Raw genomic sequence first — 15,143 nt, 5'->3', positions numbered from 1 at the left:
ATCCAAAATATGAGCAAAAGGGTTTAATTATTTTCTTTTTTAACTTTATCTAAAGTTATTATAAATATTTTGTTTTATATCTAAATAGAACATTCTGAAATGTTTGGCTAGAACTTCAAAAAAAGTAATAATAGCAAAATAAAAAAAAAACAAACTTGCTGAATATATTTGAAAAATTTCACTTTTTTAAGACATTATAAACTTTAAAAAACTTTAAAAAAAACCTTAAATCTAACTATTGTTTAATATATGTGTATATAAAATTTCCCATTTTTAAGATATATAAATTATATGGATATATATAAAACATACTGCATTTAAATTATATATCTATTTTAGATTAGTGATAATTTTTATCGCATTTCACATTATACCGTCACTAAAGTGATTTAATCAGCAATGATAACTTTCTATATTGTAATTTTTATTTATTTATGTATTTATTTTCCTTAAAAAGCAAAAAGTATATAAAGAAATGTTGCTATCCAACGGAAAAAGTTGCGGTGTATAAAATAGCTCGAAGTCCATAGAGCAATAAGCTGACCATGTGAAGGTCAAATACAGTAATCATCTCTATGACTTCATGTTACTTTGTAAAATACTTTTTTTTTGCTTTTTTTTTTTATTCATATCATTCTTTCTTCCTTGTTATCTTTACAGACTTCAAGATTTTCCTTGAAGTTTGACATTTTGTAGAATTGTATTTTTTTACACAATTTTCACAATGTTTTTTTTTTATTTATTTATTTATCAGAGTTTTCTTGATATTGTCAGATTTAATAAGTTAATGCGGTCAATTGATTTTTCTTTTTTACTTTAATTGTCAAAAAACTTTTTGCTAAGTTTTTTGCTAGTCAAGTTGTCAACTATAAGTTGGCATTGACAGTGACAGTTCTGTAACCAATTAGTTTTATGTCAAACTTTCTTTGATTTCTGAAATGCTATGTTAGTAAACCATAAATTCGTAAAAATTTGACTTCGCTTTATTGCAGCGTCGTAATTTAATTAAAAGTTAGTTTTCTATTTATTTATTTTTTTTTGTTAATAATATAGCTTTTTTTATGCGCTGCACACATATTTCAGCAACAATTCACTTCACTTTCACACAATCTCCAATTGCTATTCTTTTTGTACCGGCAACGTGAGGCCTGTCAATGTCACAGCATATGCTACTGTCTGGCTGTTGTCTGCCAGATTCGCGGCCACAACCATCAGCAACCTCTAATGCCATTGCCACAAATTGCCTATGGTTGCTGCGTCTGTTGCACACTACCCACTGCAGCAATATAGTCGTATCTTGTATTTATTGATTTTGTAGCTGGAATTTTGGTTTGAGTATAGTTTGTGGTTTGGACAGCATTAATAGGGATAACAAAAAAAAATTGTCTTTCAGACTGTGAAATCCCTGAAATATGTTTGCTTGCTTTCTGTAGCATTGCAGGAAGTAATAAAAAATTCCCAGGCTCAAGTTTAAATGATTTTTATTAAAAATTCTCATAACTTTCAAATTGTGTAAAGTGAATAAATTTAATAATTTTAAGCTTTATATTAATTTTTTTTTGTTTCTATTTTTTGTTACAAAAGGCCATAAACTTGACCCTCGTGCATTGTTTATGGTTTTTGTTGTTAGAAAAACTCAATGTCAAATTGCTAATTTGAGTAAAATGTCACTTTTTCATATTGTTAACATATGTTGTTTACAATTACTGTTGTCTATATATTTTTTTTAAATTTTTATTAAGTTATTTTATTATTTGTTTTTTTTTTTTAATTGAAAAATTTTGATATCATAATATACATAGATTCTTTCAGCATAAATTAGTAAATATGTATTTAAATATTGTGTTGAGATATTTCTGTTCATTTTATGTATTATGACCAAATTATTTGACTTGAGTTTTATTTTAATTTATAGGTCACACATCGAACAACTGGTGAGGTGATGGTACTAAAAATGAATCAATTGCGTGCAAATCGACCAAATATGTTAAGAGAAGTCCAACTACTTAACAAATTGTCACATCCAAATATATTAAGGTAAGCTACTTTACTATTTTTGACTACTTTAACTTAATAGTAACTTAAACTTGGTAAAAATATGTAATATGATAAAAAACTAATCATTCATATACATGTACATTATGTTTCGTACATTATGTACATTAAGTTGTTAAACTGTGTGATTCCTTGGTCTAACAAACGGGAAAAAAACTTTTCGAAAATGGGTTCATTTTGAATATTAAAAAGATATATCAAATTGATATACTACGTCAAAAAAAGAGAGTACATGAAAAAAAGTCTTGATTAAAAAAAAAAACAACTTAATATCTCATAATTATTCGTCTAAATAATTCACATACTAGTTTTTACCCCAAACAATAAATTAACATGGATTTAAAAATTATAGCAACTCAAAGCTGGTTTCTTTTAAAAAAAAAATTGTAAATGTTCTTTATTATCAATATCTAATTAGTTATAGTTATGAGTTAGATAGGTAGATACTTATGTTCGTCGACTTTCTAATTTGAAGCAATTGAAAATTGCTTACAATAGGTAATTGAAGAGATTTGCTTAAAACTCTTTTCAAAAGAAACGCTCTAATTTATTTTTTAATACTCATAGCAATTTATCTACCATCTTTGATTTATCTTTAGTAATTTACTTCTTAATGATTTATTCTTAACTCTTTCATATATTAATTGTTCATCATTTAATCATTTATTATAAATTAATACTTATTAATAATCTGTTTTTAATTATCTGTTGTAATTAGTTAATCTTAATTGTTTATTTATTTGTTGTTTAATAATTTTTTATTTCTATTTGAAGAGGTATTATCTTATTTATTGTTTAGCTTATGCTAATTTGAGACCCTCTGGATATTATTAAGGATATTAAAGTAATTTCAAATCATTTTACACAGCCCACCGAGAAAAAAATTTTTAATTTTTAATTTTCGTTTTAATTTCATATTTTTTTGACAAAAATCTACTCAGAACAAGACTAATAATATAAGAAAACGAAGTAATATAATAATATTATTTAGAATTCTTAACTTATTATACTCATACTTATTTATTCTGTTGCTTTTCTATCTGTAGTTTTTTAAAATATTTTTAATAACGTATATCACAAACTTACATATACCTATATGTGCATAATTATAAATGTTCTCATCTCTAGAAAAAAATGTATATATAAGCACATAAATTTCAAGTTCATATCTCGGGCATTGATTCGTTAGACTTTAGAACTAATTAAACAAGTTTAATTACTCTCATCAGCTCACATGTAGCCTGCGTGCGTGTGCACAATAAACGCAACTTAACACTCGATTATAAATGCAGTAAAATCAGGTAATTAATTTGAAAAAAGACTTAATTGTGCCCTGCCCGTCAGAGTAATTACTCGATCAGAGTACACATTAACATCCGCATTTCGTTGTCACTAAGCTGTGATTGTGCTAATTTTTTAGTGACATTATCATTACTTGCTTTTTCTGTATTGTTATTTACATATCATCTATATTTAATTTAATTTAATATTATTTAATTAAATTTTTTTTGTATATGATATAAGTAATGTGTACCGTAATGTACATTTATTCGCTCGTGCTACAAACATATTTGTTATAGGTCAGTGCCATTAAGTAATTGTGATTCATGCTGATGTCATTTGTTTACATAAATACATTCAATCTAAATAAATTATCATAAAATATGTTTGTATTATATAAATAATATGCAGTTAAATAGCTGTAATTCAATGAAATAAAATAAAAGCGCGCGTAATTGATTAATGTTCTACAATGCAAACTTAGATTATGCAGTTTAGTGCAATCAAGCAAAGTAATTAAGTAATTAGTAAGTTCAATTAATAATTTATTAATAATTTTAGTCTACTAATATAATTTATTGCTAATTATTGAGCTCGTATATTTGAGAGCTGAAATCTTTTTTATATGCTATCAAATAGTTACCATGCAGTTTTTAATTGGAGTGTAATATGAGATTTCCTGTGTGTAATTCTAAATAAATTACTATTAAAAGAAATTAGCCGTTACTAACTTATATGAGTAAAAGAAAAAATCTTTGAAGAATTTTCTTAGATGTTATTATATAGATACATTTTATGTTAATTAAAATATAATTTATTAAAACATAATAATGATGGTAGTTGCTGTTTTTAAAGAAACCGAGTTTCATACCAACAATGTAATGGATATACTAGCATGGGGATACTTAGATAAATTAAGTATCATTTTAATCACTTTGCTATAAAAGTTTTATATTATAAACGTCTAAGATATTAGACGCTAGATATTAGACGCTAGAATTAATAGTTTATTAATATAAGTTCAATTATTATGGTTAATTTGCTATTTTGTGAGTAGCTTTTAACCTAAAGCTAGTACCTAAATGCTGAATTAACCATAATAAAGATTTTTCTAGATTAGTTGTGTATATAATAGGAGATTTATGTAATAGATTGTAAATAAATAAATTTAATAAAACTAAAATTTAATTCATTTGGATAAAAATGAAGAAAGTAAGAAAAACATTGAATTTGTTTGTTAAATGTTTTATGAAAATGTTGATTCATAAAGTTAATCTATATTGTATTTGCAAATGTAATGGCAAGAGACTTATTTTTACTTATAATAATAATTTTTGATCCATCTTTTATCCATTTATTTTATACGATTACATTACATACATTCGTATATATGTATATTAAAAATAATTTAATGAACTTAACCGTCAGATTAAGTTCATAAAGGCATATTGCTTAAACATTGTCATTTTGCATTATGCATTTATGCATAATGCACAAAATATTTGTAGTTGTGACTGCATAATTGATAAAATGTATGATTCATAAAGTTTTTATATGACAGCAGCAGCTCTTGAATATTTTGTAAATCTATTTACTCTTAAATGCGTATATGTTAAATATATGATGCATCCGAATTATTGACTACACATGTCTATAAATTTTTTTTAAATTTAAATTATTATTTCATTTTATAATTATGACATTTTTATTTTTTAACTTTTTTTGTTTTATGTAATTGCTAATAAGTCTAGACAGAGGGGTGAACACATATTTTGTTTGCTGCCTCCCAATTTGTGTTAAATCTAATCATTCGCATTCTTCCATTCTATAGGATGACGGTTATCAGCTGAAAGCCCCTGGGGGCAACACACCTTTTCATTTGTTTTGGTCGCTTGTTTCTTCCATATCCAAAACCATTGTTATTTATTCAGCCTAAACAATTTAAAATTTATTATTCATCGCATCGGAGATTGCGGCTTTTACTCTGTTAATTGGTATTGCTCATACATTTTATGAGGATAGGTCAGTTATGTCAAGAAATTATAAATATGTTGTATATACTTACATTGTAGACCACTAAATATTTTGCAATTATACCTAATTTCATGTTTTGTTTAATTTTTTAAAACTAAGTTAGGAAGCTAAGCTAGGAATGAGTCAGATTTGGACTGATATCACGCTTTTTTTTACGTAGATGATTTATATTTGTTTAGTTCGAAAATTTTAGCAGAAAAATTGTATTCACTATTACTGTTTACAGTTAAAAATTGAGAATTAATAATACTGAAATAAGTAGATATGAATAACTTTTAATTGATGCATGCAAGTTGAAATATAATGTCTTAGAACGATACTTACAAAGTACATGAGACTCTTATTTGTCCAACTTCTCCAATGTATATTAAATTCTCTAAACAAATCTATTCCATATTCTATTGTATTTTTAAGTAATATATATAGTGTATACTAAAGTTTTAAAATCAATATTCCTCCGTATTGTCTGCCATCTCCATACTTAATTTTTCAACTAAAAATTGTTTTTAACACTATCTCTCTGTTTAAATTTTTAAATAAGATGTCGTGTTAATTGCTTCAAAAATAGCAAAAGCTAAAGCAATTACATAAATACTGAAAATATCACAATTTAAATTAAAATCTCTCTTGAGTTTGTAAACAATGCGGCGTCTTTAATAAAATTTACAACACCAAAACTGAACACTGATCGCTAAGTGGTGTACAAAGGTCAAGTTCATGATACACGGCAAAATTTAAATTACCACACTACCACATTACCTATTACCAAGGCTGAAATCAGCAATCAGCTTGGCTTGGATATGCGTTAAAACGCAAATATTTTTGCCGCCAGATGGTGTAGTTGCTTAACTATTTAATGGAGTGTTATGGAACCAACAGTATTTTTTCGTTTACTTGTTTCGTGTAGATATATCGAGTGAACAATTTACTTATGCTTATACGTATATGTATGTAAATTCTCTTCTTATGTACAATAAATAATGTGTGTCTTGTGTAGATGTACGAGCTTACGAAACACGCGAGGTTTCTATGGAACTGTTAAAGTTTCAATAGAAATATCAGAGGATACTAGCTGCATAAAAGGTCATTTATCCACAAGATTTAATGCGCTTTAATAAGGATATGCATAGTTAATATAGAGGAAATTATTTTAATTATTTCAAAACTGCAAGGGATGTACTGCTATGGGGTTCTATTGAAAATACAAGGTGAGATGTAAAAACTGCAACAAAGTAAAACGCCATAATTTTTTCATTTTTTTTAAATTTTATTGAATGAAAGCAAAAAATGTCGGAAATAACATCAAATTTGAGAATCGGTTTAGAATTGTTCGAATTGGCCACCTTTGGCACGAACTATGGCCTTCAAACGGCCAATGAAACCATCACACGCTGCCCGAAAGTGGCTCTGTGGTATTTTGTCCCATTCTCGGCGAAGCGCTTGCTTGAGATGATCGACACTTTGGTATTTTTTAGTGCCAACCTTGCTTTCCAAAATACCCCAGGCACAATAGTCCAACGGATTGGCATCCGGAGATTTTGGTGGCCATTGTGCGGTGGAAATGAAGCGAGGAACCTCATTTCTTAACCATTCTTGGGTGGCGCGTGCTGAGTGCGATAGTGCTGAGTCCTGTTGGAATGTTCAAGGTCTGCGGCCGAAATGTTTGCGTGCCCAGGGCTTCAGAACTCCCTCCAAAATATTTTCGCGATAGATTTGCGCATTGATTTTGACCCCACGGTCGATGAATACGAGCGGCGAGCGACCATCGGCTGTTATGGCGGCCCACACCATCACCATGGCCGGCTTTTGAGTTGTGGTGGCCAACAGAAGTTGCAAATTTTCAGCTGACCTCTCTGGCATGTAAACACGATCATTTTGTTTGTTTACAAACTGCTGGATAACGAATGGTTTCTCATCGGAGAAAACCAAATTCGGCAGTTTACCACTTTCGGCCAAGCGAAGCAACTCTTTAGCTTTTTCGAGTCTAACTTTTTTTTGCGCATCAGTAAGATCTTGCACTTTTTGGAACTTGAATGGCTTTAGTCCAAGCTCATTTTTCAATATTTGCCGAATGGCATATTGCGATATGTTCAGCTCACGAGCCATTTTTCGTCCACTGCGACGCGGATTTCGTTCAATTAGCTTCTTCACTTTTCGAACCATTTCTGCCGATGTTGCTGTTTTTTTTCGTCCACTTCCTTGACGTCGGGCTACGCTACCAGTATCATAGTAACGAGCGATGGTACGAGACACAAAACATTTATTCACTTTTAAATGCTGGAGGGCTCTAACGATAGCCACTTGTGGTTTTCCAGCCAAATGCAAAGCAATCACACTATCACGCTTGAATTCCATCACAAATAACTTTTTTTCTGAAAAATTCCCACCAAAATGCTTTTGTGCGCTTGTAAACAATATAATGAGCTGTCAGTAGAATAAATCTGACAGCTGTGGGACGAGCGGTTTAGAAATGACAGCAGTCTGAAGTTGGTTGCAGTTTTTTCATCTCACCTTGTATAAGCATGATTAACTTTTAGTTAGAAATTTTATATTTTAGTTAGAAGTTTAGAAATTTTAGTTATTTTTTTATTTTTGTAACAGTACGTCATATGGCAATACTGTATATAATATTTATTATCAAATCCAATTAAATAACCTGTATTATAATATCTTCATACATAGTGTAAAATTTAAAATTTGTAGATAAAATTTCATTCAGATGTATATAGAGCTTGATACTGGTACCTAAATTTTTGATATTCTACTTAATACCTCTGATTTCTATTACGTGTGTTAATGAATTTTTAATAAATCTGTAGTATATATAGATCATGCTAACTTCTGCAAAATTTAAATTTAGACTTCCCAAAGACGATTAGTTTTATATATGAAATTTTAAATGTTAATTATGCGTTTACCCTGTTTCTCCTGCTTAACTTATAATATGAGCGTGATCGCTCATAATTCCGCTTGCTATGTTCATTATCACGATCATTTAATCTTGTGTATGCAACATGCAACAACGATAAAACCGCTAAACTGGCGACATATGCTGCTCGCATATTTAATATTTCTACACCTGATTAAGAATTTTATGAGACAAAACCTAAACGGTCATATATACACATCCAGATACATCAGCAGCAACCACACCAATAAGAACGATAAAAAACAGAAAATTATATACAAATTATGGATGTTAGCAGACAGACGGGGCAAATATTGTGCACCCAACATGCGTGCGGTTGCATGCACTCCTTTGCACCTATCTGGAGGCAACAAATTATAAATAGAGTTTTGTATGGCTCAGTTTGTTTATTTTTGCTTTCTGAAAATGGGTCAGCAACATTCTTAGATGTCATAACGAGTTAATATATACACACGTGCAACATTACAAAAGTGATTTTACCTTTAAAAAAAAAAACAAAATGAAACAAAACATTTCCTATAAATTTTAACAAATCATTTGTGCAGTAAAAACAATAAAGTTCGTTTTTAAGATTTGTTAAGCTAGCAGACCTCCGTGTCATAAAGTGATAAAAAATGCATAGTTGAAATTTTAAGATAAGATATAATCATAATAATAAGAAAAACATTTTTTAAATTAATTGGTGTTAAAAAGCGAACATTTCTCAAAAATGAAATAATATAATTTTTATCATATATCATTATCATTTTTATCATATCATTTAAGTGAATATTATGTTACTTTATATATATGTTCGATATTTATCAAATTTTTTTCAATTCTATTACTATCTACAGTTAATTAGATTATTTTTCCTTTGCAGTCTCTTTTCTCATCCTTTTTGGTGTCTTTTCTCATCCTTTTTCTCTTCCTTTTTCTCTTTCTTTTTCTCTGCCTTTTTTGCATAGTCCTTTTGGTTCTTTACAAGATATGTTATCCAATATTCATCTATCCTAATTTCCATTGCAGTAGAGATTTCCTTGATGAACTTGTCTTCGTCTACATTTATTAAATTGGCATCCAAGAGCTCACGAAGTCTCACCTCCAGTTCTACCTTCGCACCACTAGTGCCAAGTCTCACTATCTCCAACTGCTTTTGCAGTTGAAGCACAGTCAATTGTTCCAATTTCAGCATTTCACAAAATCCTACTTTTGACACCAAAGATTACGTAACACTGCCGTCTTCTTAAACCTGTTCGTCTTGGACGAGTATTACTACAGCGTTGCTGTAAGGTGCCAGTCATTCCAGATGGACTAGTTTCATTCTAGCTCTACAATGTCCGACTGTTGAATTCGATAAACAATATCATCGATCATCGTTACTACTTTACACGGTCCTTCAGAAGATGTTTGTATAACAGATCTTTAAAGTCGTTTTAATAAAAGTAGTTAATGATGTGGCTTCGTGATGCAATAACTTATTGTACCGACCCGTAAGCAAATTGCATAGAAATAGATATAGGTATAGATATAGATATAGGTATAGATATAGGTATAGATATAGGTATGGATATAGGTATGGATATAGGTATAGATATAGGTATAGATATAGGTATAGATATAGATATATGCATATATGTATGTATAATGTAACATATTGAATATTAATTTTTTAAGTATATATTGAATAATGCAAGTATATATTGAATGTTTTACTTAAGTATTTCCTACGTAATCACTTTATTGTTAGATTAGTATCAATATCAGTATTATTTTTTTAGAAAAGTTATAAACTTATTCTTATCATGCCTCCACTTTATTTACTAATATTTTTTAAAACTGCTTTTCTTTTGAACAGTAAATACTGATTTATACTTGTTCTATCTATGAGACCTGTTAAATCGAAACGTCTTGGACCATAATTCCTCATTCTGCCAATATTTGAGTAATTATTATTGCTTAAGTGCTAATAACTCTTATAAATACAAAAAGATGTTTTTAGTGAGGCGTCTTGTTGTAGTATTTGTCTTTGCATTTATAATAACTGAAGTAAACAACAGTTAAGAAAATAAGTGCAAGACTGAGTAGACATTCTTATTCTTAACTTCTTAAGTCTTAAGTCATATTTATTTACTTTATGCACAAAAGCGTTCCGAATTCTTTTGGCGACCTGGTTTATGTCTTCTGCAGCCGCACATGTTTACACAGTAAATTAAATTATTTTGCTTCATTGTGCAAACAAAATTTATTTAATCTTTCTGCAGCAAAAGTAGTCAGAGGCGCCTTTTAGCCTGAAACTTACATAAAAGCCTGCAAAACGGTATTACATTCTTTGCTTTAGTAAATGAGACAGTATTTGTCACGTAAAAGTTTTTAATTTTTGTGGTTTACAAAATCTTTTTTTTCGCAGTTTACCAATACTTAATTTATCATCATTACCGGTCAATTAATTTTCTGCTGTTGATGTAGCCGTTGACTTCTGCCTGCTGTTGCGATTGTTAATGAATGCGAAGGTTTTACTTTCGTAAAATGTGAAAAATATTAAATAATTTAAATACTTTACGTTTTGCATACCGCATTTAAATTTATGAAGTTTTTTAAATAAACCGCGAAGGTCGTTACAAGCGCAAATTGTTGCAGGAAAAAGTTGTGGCAGCGCCAAAATGTCTTTGTACTCTTATTGCGAAGAAAACCCGTAGAGATGAAATCTTTGCGATACACAAGAATTCACACAAACATAACAAATTGCAAAAGCCAATGTGTTGAAATAAAAAAGAGAAAAAAAATGGGAACATAAAAGTATTGGCAACTTTTCTACGGCAGTTTGGCGTCTACAACGTCTATGTCCACGTCTATGACATGGCAAGAGATGTGTCTATCCGTATGCAGGCGTACTAAAAGCAAGAACTCTACAGTCTCAAAGAATTATTAAGCAATGCATGACAGCGAAACTCAGTTTGTCTACACGGAAATGCACACCTACACGAATACAAACAAATACTATACACAAGGCACGTACGCATTAGCAACCATAGAGAATAGAGTTCTGCAATGAACGAAATATGGAGTTTGGAGTCTGCAAAGAATTTGTTATTGGAGGTGGTCTGGAATGTGGCAGTAAAACAGGAAAAAATTGCAAAAAGGTGAAGAAGAAATAAACTTTTTTTTGTGGTTGATGCGATTATGAAATGTTGCAGACTTGCTCCGCTTGAAAGAGTGTCAAGTTGCAGTTGCAGGATTTCGGAAAAGTAGGAAAAATTATATTCATATTGTATGCAACGAAATGCAGTTGAATGCTGTAGCAATGTCCAGTGGATGGTTAATAGTTAATGGTTTGTCAATGAGTGGAAAATGAGGTATTGATGTAAGTTGGCTATGACATAATCAGCACTGTAGGAAAGCAGTGAGTAATTTATGACCAACGGAGAACGAAGTATTGAAGCATCGATTGCATAATAATGCAATAATAAAATATTAAAAACCTAGCAATGGCATAGAGTAAAAAATTCTAAGATTTTAATACGCAAAATGATTTGTACTTGTAGTTATAAATAATGCACAGCCATAACTCTTGTTTTTAAAGAATATTGAAGACATTTATTATTTTTATTTTTTTCTTTAAACAACAAAAAAAAAAATAACTCAAACTAGAAAATAGTTTCTGTTGTTGCAGCCTCTGTAGTTCTCCCGTTTCTATAGAGCCATGCTTAGTTTGGCACCGGTCTTGCGAACGGTGAGACTCCAAATTGACTTGTGAGTAGAACTTTGTCGTCGATGACTTGTGACGTTCTAATGTAAGCTTAACCGCAAATATAAAAAGACGTAGTTTTTAAATTTTGAATGAGTTATTTTCGTATTAAAAATTCACATCATTGTATATTGGATTTTCGCTCTGATAGTTTTTATTTAATGTACAAATTGCGCTATCATACATCTATAAATAGTAGTTAATAAGAAAACGTTTGGACTATTTAGTTCAATTAAGACAACGCCAAACTTCGTTATAGTGCACATTGTTTAACTGTTTGACTTTGATAAATCTTGCATTATCTATCTAGCAGATAGTACGTTATACATTTCTGCATCAAAAGATACTTTAAATAGTGCAGTATTTACTACTCTTCTTGCTATTTAACGAAACCCGTTCGAGCACAAACAAATGCCGCTTTTTGCAATCTGTAATTTATAATTTGTTGCTGTTAATTTTGACAGTTAGTTCGACAGCTGCAGTTTTAGGCATCATTAAACTTTGCCTCACACCTTATATATTCTCTCCTAACCTTTTATAAAAAGCCATTCTAATGAATGTTTGATGCATCTATCCGCGCCACGTACCACAAAAACAGAGATTTTATCACACAACGCGATAATGAATTTATTTTATTGTTAAATATCAGTCACCAGGTTTTTTTTTTTAATTTCAAAATTCCAACGAAGTGATTAATTAACAAAAATAAATTCACTTTATTGTTTAATTAACAACGAAAAATTGCAGTTATCTGTTTTAAATTAGAAAAGAATTAAGAGTGTATTGTATTTAATAAGTTGAATAATAAACGAGGTCTTATATCATCTCAAAAAAAAAAAAATAAATAAATAATTAATTCACAATTAAATTAATAGCCATCAACAAAAACGTTTAAGTAATTTCTCTATATCAATATGTCAGTATGTATCCCCTCAATAAACAATTTTTAATTATGACTTATAAAAATTATTTATTTTTTAATTTCTCATCATATAATTCTGTTTCGATTTCTTTCAAAAATATTACTTTTTCTTTTTTATTTTTATTTTTATCTTTATCTTTTTTATATTTTCGAAATACTTAAGACAAGACTGTTTTTTTTAAGAATATAAGCTATTGACCCAAATTTTTCACTTCACTCGTTCTAGACAATTTTCGTATAAACTCATTTATTTTATACTGAAAGACAGTGCAATATATAAATTTTATAAGCGAATCAAAATAAATTTAAAATATATCAAAATTATTTTTTAAAAATTCGTTTAAATTAATTTTTTAGCATTTTTTTCTGGGACGCGTTGCTGTGATATGTTAAGTGCTGTTGTTGTGATGGAAATGCTCATAATTTTTTTCGCAAATGCTTTTTTGTTTGCCAATTAAAATGCATTGAGCTGTTAAGAAATATGCAACCAAGCTCACTGTCATGTCACATCTATGAGCAGCAGCATCCATTTCAGTGCTAATTTATGACAAACGCGCTATAGCTTGGGTGGGCGCTTCTTTGTGATACCGCGACCGCAGTCGCTAAATATGCAATTAGATTGCACTCGGTTTAGTTGTCAATGTTGCCATGTTGCCCATTTGCCTTAATGGGTGCTTTAATTGTTGATAGTCTTTCTTCATTACAGTGGACACAACATCATATTCCTAGTATCACATCCCTAGCTATTCTGGCATACCATAGTTTAACGGTATCAATTTATTTAAATTTATATACGATTAAATTTGCATCTTTTGTGTTGGAATGCACATTGTGTCGTTTTTTTGTAGTGAGTCTAAGTTGAAGGTCGCTAGCGCTTGACGTATTTTACGTTCCGAAGGCGTTGCTAACGTTTTTATACTTTTAAATGATGCATTATGTGCAATGTGTGCAATATGTAAAATATATGAAATATGCTGCCACTTATCTTAGGGTGCTAAAATTGAGTATTTTTATATTAACGAATCTTTAATGATGTTTAAGCATTTTAATAGAAAGTATTTTATATTAATAACAAACGCAAACATAGTTAGTAAACGTTTGTGGTCTCGAAAACATATACATTTACTTGTAGTTACTGCAATAGTTCTACAAATGTATAAGTTATGATTATCAATGATCTATTAAGCCTTAACTGAACTATATTTCTAAACAAATTGAAGACGTATACTTCTTTCATTCGGAAACCGATAAACACAGTACGCTTCGTGATCAAATTGTATTAATTCTTGTGGAGTAGTTTTGTTGTTGGCTGTCACTTTAGTGACTTTGTTAGAATTAAGTTGTATGTAGCGATATCAACATATGTATAGAATATCTTCCAGCCGATATTAACTTAATTTTATTCTGTTAATTCTGTTTTTGCGATACGCTGGACATATATAGTAATCATGTTAGTTTCTTTACTCTCCTTATCACAGGTTATAATCTGTTGTTATAGATGATTTTATCTTTTAAAATTACTAGCACATTGAATAGCTTGTCTTAATATTATACCTGAGTGTATATAATACACCAATAGTTCTAATGAATAATTGGAACCTTAAATCTACACTTTGTATATAGAATGTTATATCTTTACAGTCTACAGTTGTATTTAATTTTAAAATTTTGAACATTTTTTGGAGTTTTTACTGTTCCAGTCCAATTGAACAGTTTTTATTTAATTGTCACTCTGATATATTTTCACTTCTTTTTCAAAAACTCGTCTTTGTATTTCTTAATACGGTCTTCATTAATCCTATCATTTCTTTTTTTGCTTTTAAACGTAACTTACTTTACGTGCATTCATTAATATAGTCAACTTGTTGCAATTAACCCAGAATCTATCTTTCTTTTCATTTCATTAGTTGCATTATTTGTATCACATGTTGATAGAGCAGTTAAACATGTTGCACAGGTATCTGAATGAAATTGAACAAGAAACAAAACCGAAAGAAATTGTATTTTAATAATTAGATAAAATAAATTAATCATTAGAGAATCAAAAATAAAACAGTGGGTTTGAATGGCAGTGAGCGTTGTAACAATTTTTTTTCAATTTCTCTATTAGCAGGTGACTTGTTGCTTGTTCACTTTTTGTAGCCAGCTAGCAACATGTTATCCTCTTTAAAGTGACATAAAGTCATAAATCATGA

General features: G+C 29.5%; 1 protein-coding gene across 1 annotated transcript in view; it reads left to right on the top strand.

Moving 5' to 3' along the window:
* The first annotated feature begins 1,914 nt into the window (after positions 1-1,914).
* The window catches only part of LOC119678134, a 38,514-nt gene continuing 25,285 nt past the window's right edge, over positions 1,915-15,143 (top strand). Inside the window, exon 1 of the mRNA XM_038089806.1 lies at positions 1,915-2,037. Within this exon, the coding sequence (XP_037945734.1) occupies positions 1,943-2,037 (95 nt within the window). The 5' untranslated portion in view covers positions 1,915-1,942. The remainder of the gene's footprint in view (positions 2,038-15,143) is intronic.

This window comes from Teleopsis dalmanni, chromosome 2 (genome assembly GCF_002237135.1).
Source record: "Teleopsis dalmanni isolate 2A chromosome 2, ASM223713v2, whole genome shotgun sequence".
Lineage (NCBI taxonomy): Eukaryota > Metazoa > Arthropoda > Insecta > Diptera > Diopsidae > Teleopsis > Teleopsis dalmanni.
This window is presented reverse-complemented; position numbering and strand designations above follow the sequence as displayed.